At 41.1% G+C, this 12,857-nt stretch overlaps 1 protein-coding gene across 4 annotated transcripts in view; it reads right to left on the bottom strand.

Moving 5' to 3' along the window:
• The window catches only part of nlgn3a (neuroligin 3a), a 133,798-nt gene that overhangs the window by 80,220 nt on the left and 40,721 nt on the right, over positions 1-12,857 (bottom strand). For 3 of the 4 annotated variants that reach the window (XM_080900277.1, XM_080900280.1, XM_080900279.1), the window contains one exon: positions 8,096-8,245. The exons of the other annotated variant lie outside the window; for it this stretch is intronic. In XM_080900277.1, the coding sequence (XP_080756403.1) occupies positions 8,096-8,245 (150 nt within the window). The remainder of the gene's footprint in view (positions 1-8,095; positions 8,246-12,857) is intronic. 4 annotated transcript variants of the gene reach the window in all.

The following is a 12,857-nucleotide window of genomic DNA, read 5'->3' as shown; positions in this document are numbered from 1 at the left end:
CAAATACAGATTATTTTGCTTACACTTAATCACTTTACACGTCCGCACACTGAGTGGAAAGTCATCCAAGAAGCACAGAAGCAGCATTGGTCTAATATGCAATCTTAGCCTCTGCAAGATGCAAATGTAGTCTTTATGCTTATGTCTTTAATATAGCTGTCTATCTGTCTGTATGTTTTACTTTCACTTCACAACATTTTATTAGGGAGTTGCAGTTACTAATTATACGTTGCGCTTGTTAAAACCCCACGACAATGTCAGCAGCTCGGCATTGTATAAACGTTTTAAACAGAGCTCTTTTCCAATACAATAAAACTATAAAATGCATCTTATCCTGCAATTATTAATTTTCTTAGCTGTGTTGAGTTGGTGGCGCAGGTGTGGATGTCAAACGGCGAGAGCCATCCACATCTACAGCCAATTTAGAATCACCATTTAACCTAACAAGCCTGTTTTTGGACTTTGAGATTAAGCCTGGTGCATGAAAACTCCATGCAGAAAGGCTCCAGCCAACCAAGGACCTCTTTTTTCTGAGCACACAGTGCTAACCACAGCAAAGCCTGTTGCTGCAATGTATCTTATATGCAAATGGATATTATACAGTATAATAATAAATGTATAAATGATGTAACACTTGGAGAAGCATTTGTGGCTGCAAAGTACTTTCAGCGAGTATAAAAAAGGGCAACTGCTTTTATAGCACAGACAAGAAGTGCTCAGATGACATCGTGTAGTATTACTACTGAATCAACATCCAGCGGAGTACAGTGTTTGGGTCAGAAGGCCATGAGCACACTGGGTGCTTCACAACTCTCAGTGGAGCTCAGCAGTTATTCTGTAATGAAAAACGACTACACAAACTCGTGCAATGGACTATATTTTGCTCTGCAATATCGTTCACACACAGACACAAATATCCTCTGCTCCCCAAATCCCTGGCTGAATTACCAACAGTCACTATCTTTAGTTTAGGAGAGGGACATAACAGAGAAAGACAGAGTCACTTACCAAACACAGAATAACCCTGGCAATTCAGCAAATCAATGCTAAATCACCACACTGCCGCCTCAGTGCTGAGAGCGCTTTCACATACTCTCATGCTGTAGGCTGAGGTTATTGTGATTGGATCTAAAACTATACTTTTGAAGGCCTAAATAACTTCACTAGAGGTGACAGTCCAAAGCAGAGATGATTGTGAAGTAAAATGACTGTGATGGCAGAGATATGGAAGATAGAAATCAAAGGTCGCATATAAACCCCATCAGAGGTGAAAGGCGTCTGCAAGTACGCGCCGTACTTGACCGTTCTCCTTTTCAGAGCATACGGCCGAGAGGATGAATCTCACCTTGGGTTTTGGCAAGAGAGGCGGCCTTTGTTAATTTTTAATGCATTTGGAAACTAGTAATTAAGCCCCCCCACACCAAACCCACCACCACCACCCCCAACAGACTGGGAAATTGACATGCTCTGGAGAGCCAGTGAGTAATTATATTTGTAAAGAGCAGTGATACAAGATACTCCCCTCTGACTGGGACTCATTACACATCATTAGAGAGGAGCAGCAACTAGGCACGTGCACGTGCGCCACCCCCTCTCCGAAAACCAACCTACACATACATGTGGGCATTTTGAGGCACACGCGCGCACGTCTCTCTCTTTGTCACACACAAATACAGATCAATGAGAAGAAATCCAAACACTGGTCCTCTTTAGTAAACAAACACAGCTCCTTGAGCCTCTGACCCAAGCGAACCCTAACAGGACAGCACAGACGGTGTAAAACTCCACGCTCGTTATCTCATCCGGCGATAATCGCACCGCGTGGGTCAATGTGTAATTAAAGATTAAATCTGAAATTATTTCTCGTTCATCTTAACAGCAAAAGGTTGAATCGTAAAAGTTTAAAAATGGGGCCTCAGAAGTATTGTGGTCCACCCTTTGAAGCAATAATTACCATTACAGCAGCGTAGGGCTAATAGCTACAGGGGGATGAGAGAACAGCACTGGAAGCTCAGAAGATTCCTCTTTAATTGGACCGGGCTTGGTGGCAATTCAGCACATCATGGTATCTGAAATGAATCTGTACATCTCTCCTCCATCATGTTCATCTCTTCCTTCTTCCAGTACTTCACCTGAGTCTCAGTTTCTTTTTCTCTCTCTCTTTTTTTTCTGTTTCACTTCAGCAGCTATTTGCATATCATAAAACCACATTTAATCCACTGTGGTCGCTCTTGTGGAAAACACCAAATGCATTAATCTAAATTTCATACACACTGAGCATCTCTCAATAATTTTTCTCCATTTGAGTAAAAACGGTCTAAAGAAAATGAAATTAAAGAAAAAAAAACATAACAAAAGTATTAATTATCTCGGGTCTTGTTCACAAGTGGGGGCAGAGCAGAGGGGGAAACTGTCAGACAGGTTGAGTGGAAGACAGAACCCACTGTGGAGATGAAAATGACACCAGGCAATCCGAGTCACTCCTATGGTCACAAGCTATACAGTCGGTAATGATTAAAACAACAAGATCACATTTACAGCCAGGTGTCTATGCTCAGTCTTAGACGCTCAGTGATTCAAAGCAGAATAGAGCCAATGCTCCTCTGAGCTCCCGGTTGAGGTGTTTCGGGCATGCCCTCCTGGGTGGAGACCCCTGAGGGAGGGAGACACATGACATGCCAGAAAGATTATGTCTGTTGGCTGGCTTGGTAATGCCTCACGTATACAAGCGGAGGAACAGGATGTGGTATCTGGACATCTCTGCTTAGACGCCTGCCCCTGTCACCCGGACCCGGATAAGCAGCAGAAAATGGATGGATCGATGAACGGATAAATAAAACATTCATCACTGACATTTAACATTGCTTGGTGCTGTTCAGTTTATTGAAATCTTGCTATTAAAATGTTTTTCCGCGTCTAAATGAAATCCTCTGAGCAGACGCATTAGTGGTGTCTGTTGTTGCCTAATAGTTTAAGTGTATTTTTTTCCTCTCTAAAACGATTTAAATATTCAGATTGTTGTGTGTATTTCAAAGGTGTTTACTGCATTATTAATGTACTATTCAGGCTGCCTAGGGACGGAGGGAGAGCTGTATTAGTGTCAGAAATTGTACTTTGAGTTGCCTTGTCTGTTTTCACTTTAAAAATCATCTCGTCTAATTCGCTCATCCCTTTAAGCAGCCTAATTAAAACAGCTTTCTTTTTTTATTTAATTTTAACAAAGCAAATATTTACCGTTTTAATGATTTATTTATTCTTCATTTATAGGTGTTGCGGTGGTTTAGTCGTCTCACAACGAGGAGACACAGGCCCGGCTGGAGCCTTTCTGTGTGGAGTTTGCACGTTTTCTATCAGAGTACTCTGGCTTCCTCCCACAGCTCAGAGACCTCCAATCCACGGCTGTAGGCGTAGGATGGTCTCCTGTCTCTACGTATTGGCCTTGCAATGCACTGGCCACCTGTACCCTGCCTTTTCGCCCTATCACAGCTCGAACAGACTCCCCCCACCCACCCATGTCAGATGACCATATATGACCATATATTATCTAGCTGTTAAAGCTTGCAGTTCACTGTATTCAAAACAAGCAGTTAATCCCCTCCATTTAATACAGTTTAGGGTAGATTAGGGCTGACACTGTTAACGACACTCATTTTCTATATAAAAATGCAAACAAATAGAAATAAAATCATGTAATTATGAATTCTCACACTCTGAGTATTACAATTTGTACTTTATGGCTGAATATATGCAGACAGCATAGTGTTAATTGGTCTGTCATGGTGCGATTTCTCTCTGGCCCTGGTTTTATTTGGTTTATATGAGTGTGTCGGTAATAACAGTTTAAAGCCGTACCGTAGGGAGATTATCAGGCCATGCTACAGTGATGGACATTATCGCTCAACTACATGCATCGCTTCTTCTCCGCTCATTGCTCAGAATGGCTGTTGGGGAGCTCACCAAGAGAGCTGCTTTGTGAACTGCATTTTGGAGTGTGTGCGTTTGTGCAAGCTGCCAAACAACATCAGTATATGTGTGTGGGGGTTGCTGTTGCTTTGTCCCAATGCCTGCACTCATAGTGTGTGCATGCGTGTGTGTTTTAATGTGGCCGGTAGTATGCGTGTGAATGTGCTCATGGGTTCTCACGAGTATTTGTATGTGGTGTATAAGGGTGTGTGTGCACGCATGTAGAATGACATTTACTGAAATGTGGCAGTGAGAGAAGAAACATCTGACTCATAATTGAAGTGCCATGAAAGAAATATGAACAAGAATCTGTATTGGGCTTACGTGCTCAGGTTTAACCAGGGGCAGGAGCATGAGGCAGCATGCTAAGCCAGTCCTCTGACTATCTTACCACCCCGAAGGCTGATTACAATGCTCAAAATGATACTTGGGGAAAAAAATGACAGAAGAAAACACACAGTATTCAAGGTGAGCAATCCTGATGATAAAATCGATAGGCCGTGGCTCTGTGATCTCCATCAAAAAGAGAGTCTAAGATGAATGCAGTTTCTGTGATTCAGCATCCGAATGTCCTGGAGGATAAAGCAGTCACCCTCCTGCTCTTAATGTGTTGGATTCTTTGAGCACCAAGGTGAGGCAGACAGTTTTTTTTAATATATAAAACCGGTGACATCCTATATTTTTACTGTTGAAAACAAGTGTCATGAAGGCTACTACGAGCAATCATGAATTGATCCTGCTAACAATTTATTTGCCTGACAACCCAAATCATGATGTACTGTAGCTCAGTCGTTTTCATCCCACATGTCTGTTGCCCTTTTGAAAAATAAATCACATGTGACAGCTCATCACAGGTTGTAGAGCTGGGAGGAGTTTATTTTTCAACGACTGTTAACTGTTATAGGCATTCCCAAGCTACAACCTCATGAGCTGCTGATGGAGATGTTTTTTCTTTCCACAGTTTAAATTATGCAGTCTGAATGAAAGTATCACTATTAGAGACTTGATCAGATTCTCTGACCATTACACAGGTGGCTATGGAATTTTTAAAATTTTAATATACTGACTGATAGCATGTCTTGATGTGACTTTTTAAATGTTAACAGTGTGTTCAAGAGATCTGTGCTTCAGTTTGGAGAATGAAAGACAATGTTTCTTAGCACTAATCAAAGGTATCTATGGCTGTAACCATATATGTACATATGCACTCATACAGTTTAATGTACGTTCACACCAAAAGTGAAGCAAAGTTTCATTTCACCTCACCTTACCACATTAATTCAGTGTCAACCTGTGAATATTCAGCCCTAGCAGTCATGGGTATAAGGACTAGTGCAACCAATAAACAAGTTACAGTAACATATTCTCACAACTTACCATGAACTAGGGACGATGATTTATTTGCTAGTTGTTTAAACAAGAGAAAAAAGTCAACACTAGTTGAATTGTACAGCTCCAGCTGCCCTCAAACAGACTCAGTAGTATCTCCCTTCATTTCCAGTTGTCCATCACTTTAGGAGAGAATCACAGTGGATTGGAGAGACCAGTGTGATGCAAATTGTTTACCAAAGTAGAAATACATTAATCTACATGATTAGCCTCTATCTGGACCACCCAGCAATTTATATATCAAATATGTATGAAGGATGACTTTTTACATTGTGCAATTGGGGTTGTTACTCAAAAAAGTAATTTATTACACATTACTTATTACTTTTCATAAAAGTAATACTGCACTCAACTTTGTTACTTTATGTTATTGTTACTGTACTTTGGTGTTACTCCATAAACTAACCTGAAAGGCACTGTCACATAATTAAAAGTCTATCCTGCAAATGTCTATCCTAATGAGGACACAGATGATCTCACTTTTAGTTTTTACATATGAACACAACACTTACAAAGTAAAAAAAAAAAAGGCTTTTAAGGCACTGTGATGCTACTGTAGAAACACATACAGGTGGAAATGGAGGTGAAAAAGCTGCAAGCCTCACTGCTCATCACTGGCTTTGGTATTGGTTCAAATTCAGGGTCTGGCCGATGAGCTCAGGTGTTGCTAAAGCTACACTCAGTTTAAATGTGAATTTTAGATAGAAAGCACTTAGATGAAGGAAAAAGTCACACACATATTCAATGTATGAATGTTTGTGTGACTGAGTGAATGAGAGGTTGTACAAAGTCCTTAGAGTGGTTGAGTAGAGTAGAAAAGTGCTGTACAAAACCCAGTCTATTCACCATTTACTATGGGCTCTTTGCTAGCTTTGTGTTAGCATGCTGTCTGTGCAGATGCTTGCCGAGAGCCACAGTTGTGTTAGCAGTGTAGCAGTTGGCTCCGTCCCGGACACAGTTTGCATTTCACAACAGCACTTTTGTCCTTTTGTGTAATAAAAATAAAAGTAATGTCTATATTTCCATTTTTCAAAGGCTGTAGATCGCTAAACCGTTTTCTTCCTCCCAGTATACGAGATGAAATCAGCTGACTGTAGCGCAAACATGCAGACAAAGAAAAAGATATTTATTTGTTTGTTTTTTCCTTCTATTCACAGTGTACAGATAAATATAGAGTATTTCTGAAAGTAATACCTAATTGTAACTGTAATGTAATTACTTATTTTAGTACAGTAATGTTACATTATTGCCTTACTGAAAAATATTTGGAATGTGTTACACCCAACACTAACCAAGCCTGCTAGCATTGGCTAGCATCCCAACCATCTGAAAACAGTCTCTTCTGGAGCCAAAAAGCTAATAAAGCAGAATAATGCCTATATCCACATCTTATATAAATAAATCCATAATTGCACATTGTTATTCTCTAACTATAAATACATTCACCAAGCCATTTCCTCCTGAGTTGCATGCATTTATTATGATAATTCATTGGACAGTTTTTGTTTTTTTGTGAGTTAATCCTGCACACGCTACAGCAGCTCCGAAAGCTAATACACAAAATGCTCAGCTAAATGCAATCACGTGCTCTGCTACAGGCCAGCTCAGTGTGTAATGGCAACGGTTGCTAATGTTGTATAATGTTAGTGATCTTTAGATTTTGCTGTTTTACTGTGCTTTTGGTGTTTATCTGCATTGCTCAATCACTTCATTCCAGCACCCCATTTTTGCCCCTTTTACTGGTGGTGACTAAGTTTCTCGGGCTTGTTTTAAATTGTGCCTGAAAATAAAATGTTTTTAAATATTCAGAGTACGTTGGAAGCAACTGGGTTTGGGCTGATAGGGCAGTGAAGTCTGAAAGCACTGAGGAAGTATGGGTTTTTGTCTTTTCATGGGATTTACTGACAATAGGAAACACAGAATAAAGCAGCTATATCCTTTATGCTAACAGCTGCCAACAAGTTCGATAAAATCGGAAGCAATATTCTAAAGAAATTCAGCAACATGGAAATTTCATTTTATATTCAAATTGTTTGTAGTCAGGCCACTCTAAATGTAAAAAAAAAAAAAAATAAGTGAGGAGGGAAATCAACTGTGTCAGAGAGATGGATGGAAAAGGTACAAAGCTCGGGTAGTGCACTAACAAACTCCATTTTGTGTTGCTGCAGCTGTTTCCATGGAGCTCTCTGTCTCTCCTTTTTGCTCTCTCACTCTTTCTTTCTCAGCTTCTCCCTTCCCTCTCTCACTCTCTCTCTCTCACACACACACAGGCTTACACATACACACACATGCACAAGTGTCTGAAAGGGGATTCAGCTGCATGAGTCAATGCAACCAACCGCAACTCAGAGAGAACCTCTCTTTCTCTCCAGCACACTCTTCCGCACTCCTCTATCCTTCCAGCATCACGCCCATCTTATCATTTTTTCTACTTCATTTCAATAATTTCTTAATTTATTCTAAACCCGTCACAACAACAAACCCACATTATGCAGCACACTCAATTACTGTGATTTTGATACATGAGCACTACATCAACAAGCCAGTCCATGTATTTACAGTCCTGCTTTTCTCTCTCTCTCTCTCTCTCTCTCTCTCTTTCAGCCTTATTTAGAGTGTATGTGGCAATCAGCAGAGCTCATTACTTCTAAGCTAGGTGGCCTGCAAAGCTGCCCCAGAAAATGTCCTTGAAGAATAAGGTGAAGGAAATAAAAAAAAAACAGAGAGAGGAAAGGATGCTTACCGAGGACTCCAACGCGGTAGTTGAGAGTGATAACGATGACATTTCCGTAGCTGGCCAGCACGCTCCCATCGATCATGTTGCCTGTCCCCTCCATGTAGGACCCTCCATGGATGTAGACCATCACGGGCTTGGCCCCAGTGTCTCGTATGTCTGCAAGAGCGGCCATCATTAACATATTCACAAAGCCGTCCATCCTCTCTGATCAAGGGTCAGCGCAGATTCAGATAAAGAAGTTATAGCACATAGTGGTCACAAACAGACAAGCTGACGATCACCTCCCAGATACCAGCTGTATTCATTCAGTCTTCTGGCCTAATAATGGAACTGGAAGCATTATTCTTTTCATATCAGCTGTACGAGAAACAAATGACTGTCCACGCTTTTTTTTTGCTGTCCAGCTCTATTATAGCAATCAGCTATCTCATCTAAAAACGTGGTGAGTCATTTACTTCCTATAAACCAAACTATTAGGCTTGTATTTGGTTTTGCATTGCCTACCAGGAGGCAGACCCACTTCCTAATATAGACATGCAGGAAGCCATTAGGGAGAATAAAGAGAGAGGTACTCTGACACATCTCCTAAGCAGAGAGAAGCCTAATCTGGCCTGACAGTGATAGGGAAAACACACTGGCTAATTACACAATGCTACCTCACGCCTCCTTTTTACACAGGCCTATCATGCCGCCGCAATTTATTTGCACAGTCCTGCTTGGGATTGCAGGCAGTTAAAATTTCTGCTTCACTTTTGGCAAAATGCTGTTTATTTTATTCCTGGAGCAGTTTTTGATACCCAGCTGGAGCGACACTCCAGCCAGATAAAGCACATCCAGAGGTAGAGGGATGAAAAAAGCCTCTGTCTGAGGAATAGACTGAATTACTGACTGGCTAGCTAGAGCTGGGAGACAAGACAAGAAACTCTCATTTTCACTCGTGCTCCCCCCTGCATTCGGTGCAGCTTCTTGCCTTCCCCCTCCCTTGCTTTGTATCACTTTCACTCACAGACTCTCCCCTGTCTCTCTCCCTGTTTTTTCTCCCGCCTTCTCCCCGTCTCTGTCCAACTCCCTGCCTTTCTTTTTGTCCCCCCCACAAGCCCTGAGAATGGTGAGAATGAGAAGGAGCAGGAGTGCAAAAAGTGTGGATGACATCGGAACAGAGAGGGAGAAAGAAAAACACAGAGACTATAAGGAAGGAAGGAAAAAAGAAAGGAAAGGAATACAGATAGAAATGGAAAGGATATTAAGAAGAGAGCAGGAGAAATAAAAAAAGGAAAGAAAGCAATGGGCTCGGATTTAAAAGGATGGTATTGTATTCTGGTTGCTATGGTGACTGAGAGCCAAAATTCAAAATCCTCAAGAACAGCTAATCGCAGACCACATCCTGAACAGGCTAATCTGCATCGATCTGCAGGCGCTCCTCATCGTTATGCACCCCAACACATTAGCATGCTCAACACAGAAGACAACTACTTAGATGCATTTTGTCCAGACACCCTTTTTTTGTAAACCTCTATAAGAGAACTTAGCCTGTTTCTTTTTTTTTTTTTTTACATTATTCCCTTGGTTATTCATGGCCCTGTTACATTTTAAAGCAAAGCAATAAGTTGTACTATATATGATGTGGCCTTATTTATGGATTCCTTTATCTTGCTGGTATCTGAGAAGGCTGCACAGTGAAATATGATTTATAGCTGACACTTCTCTGTACACACACTTATCTTAGACAAGAGGAGGAGGGGATGCATGGGGTGAGAAGGCATGAAAAGTACAGTCAGAGAAGGGAGGAGGAGGAGGAGGAGGGGTTCAGAGAGGCAAAACGATATCCTACACAAGCTATTCAAAACAAATGGGCCACAGATACAAAGAGAATGGCAGAAAGGAAGAAGGAACAGGGGGCAGAAATAAGAAAAAAAAGAGATTAGTCATGTCAATGTTATCAGTCACCTCTTTTGTTGATTCACATCGTGTCTCCATGACAACAGTTAAATCCCTTTGGGAGAGCGATACAAAACATTCGAGCTCCATTTGTTCTAATCTATTCATTGAGTTGATCTGATGTGGGAGGTGTCACATAGATGTGATATACAGCTCTCACTCATCTGTTGTCAGAGGAAGATATGTACGCAACAGATCCCAATCGGATTCTGGTTTACAGTGAGAAATGATAATCCTTTACGGATACATCTGGGCCGATGACTAAGTCTTCTTAACCAATCAGATCGGAGTTTACTTGGTCACGGTTAATTGCCTAATCTAGTGAAGCAGGTGACTAAGTGGCTACCTCAAAATAAAAAGCTGCTTCCTGATTCACTGCTTCTCCGGGGGCAAACACATCATTACATCAACACACATATTCTTAGAATCAAAATTTAGCACAGCGCTGTGGCGGAAAAGAAACAGAGATTTATTCATTAATGCACAGGCTGGTATATTTGCAATATGAACTCCATGCACAACAAGCTCAGAATATTACAGAAAGACAAAAACAAACTTGTGTTTTGGAGATGGGCAAAAAAACGTGATTGATGGCAATGTATATGAAAGCTGATGTGCAATGAAGAATGAACTCAGCGGGGGGAGAAAAAAACTTAATGTATGTACACTTTTGTCACATTTATTTTAATACGATGTGGTGTCATGCAGCAGCTACTACACAGTGACACTCATACACTCCCAGCACGTATTACACAAACAGCAAATAAATGCCTCACTGTGGGGAAAAAAATTGCCTAATGAATGAATAAATCAAATGTTTTCCGTTTGGATGGTAGGTGCAGCCGGAGTTAAAAATATATAGCATGAGCTTTAAAAAGCAACTGAGGGGCACAACCTTTCATAGGTTGCCTCACAGTGGCTCTGGTCTGATTGGAGTGTCAGTGGGAGGCATAACTCAGGCCTGAGCTGAGCCCCTTAGTATTGCTGCTGCAAGCGAAACCCACCAGGAGGGTTTGGAGCACTCCTTCCTTTTTTCTGCAATCTTAATTTTCTCTCACTACCTGTACCTCCACCTTTTTGTCCTTTTGCTTCTCACTCCAATGAAAGCAGTCAGTCATATATCTGACGTTAAGCGCCCCGGAACTGGCCTTGACACTCCGGACTAGGACAGGACAAAGGCAAGTGGAGATAAGTGTCGGTGGCATTCACTGTGTCAACACTTGGTGAAACATGGTGGCTGTCAGCGGCTATAAGTGAGGGCTGAGGTTTGGGGGAACAGGTGACAATGTCCTGATGTGGCAGGACATGACACGCAGCCTACTGTAGTGCTCTTGTCAGGTCAAGCTTCACGGTCCACCCGTGATAGGCCCATTACTGGCATGTTTGCATTTAAGAACAGGATATCGCGGATACATTTCGGGAGGATCTTTAAAACAGGGAAAGCAACTACAAGAAACTATACAGTGGATTGTTTCATTGCCAGTGTCACTGGTGGTATTCTGAAAGTCACTGAATGTTTCCTAATATTCACTTTACACCGAAGTTAATGAACTAGTGCGGGTGGCTAGGCAATGGGAAAGATAAGAGGCTCAAAAGAGTGAACACACAGAGACAAATTACAAATTTTCTATTTTGTGCTAAGAAAAGACAGCTAAATGAGGAACATTTATAAAATTTGAAAAATTTAATAAATGTTGAGCCAGTAGGGCTTTTATAATCTGCTATAAGACAAGGATGGGAAGGGCTGAAGTCGAGCTGTCACGGTGTCATATTTTTCCCTTCATGACTATTGTGGTTGAGAAAAAAAAGAAAAAGAAAACACATGGCAACCTAAATATCATCACAGCACCACATCAATAATGTCATCAGTCAACTTCATCAATAACTTTGTTTATTGTCTGTTGTCTTTTTTTGCAGAATAATGAAACTGACAATATACAGTCAGGTCCTTTACTGATACTTTTTTCCCTTTTTTGACCCTGTGCACCACCGCTGTGGTTTTAAAGCAAACAGTCAAGATTGTGACTGAAGTGCAGACTATCAGCTTTAATTTAAGGGATTTAACAAATGTATTGCATTAACTGTTTAGGAATTACAGCAGTTTTTATACAGAGTCGCCTGTTTTCAAAGGCTCAAAATTAATTGGATGAACTAATATAATTTTAAATATGAGGATTGTTTTTAATATTTGGATCAAGAGCCTTTGTAGTCAGTGACTCCCAAGTGCTGCGTTCCCTCTTTTAAGATGCTCTGCCAGGCCTTTACTGCAGCCTCCTTCGGCTGCTGCTTGTTTGTCGGTTCCTCTGCATTCAGTTTTGTATTCAATGACTTAAAAGCTGCTCTGTACTGGGTCGAGATCCAGTTACTGACTTAGCCACTGAAGAATTTCACATTTCGTTGTCTTGAGAAACTCTTGGGTTTTGCAGTGTGCTTTGGGTCATTATGTATTTGCACTGTGAAGGGCTGTCTGATCATTTCTGCAGCATTTCTCAGGCTGAATCTGAGCAGAGAGGGCAGAACTGCATACTTCATCCTGCTACTTCCATCAGCAGTCACATCATCATAAACACTAGTGACCCGGTTCCAGTGGCAGCCAAACATGTCATTGCCATAATATTGTCTTTGAAGATGATGTGCTTTGCTTTAGATCATGAGCTGTTTCTCTTCTTCTCTGCACTTTCTCAAGTTAACCTTATCTTTTTTCCTTTTTTTTTTTTAGATATTTTCTGGCAAAGTCTAATCTGGTCCTCTTATTCTGTATTTTATTCTGGAAGGCATCTCTTGGTTGTATACAATGATACACCTACCTCCTAGAGAGGATTCCTGACTT

This window comes from Rhamphochromis sp. 'chilingali', assembly GCF_963969265.1.
Source record: "Rhamphochromis sp. 'chilingali' genome assembly, chromosome: 13".
Lineage (NCBI taxonomy): Eukaryota > Metazoa > Chordata > Actinopteri > Cichliformes > Cichlidae > Rhamphochromis > Rhamphochromis sp. 'chilingali'.
This window is presented reverse-complemented; position numbering and strand designations above follow the sequence as displayed.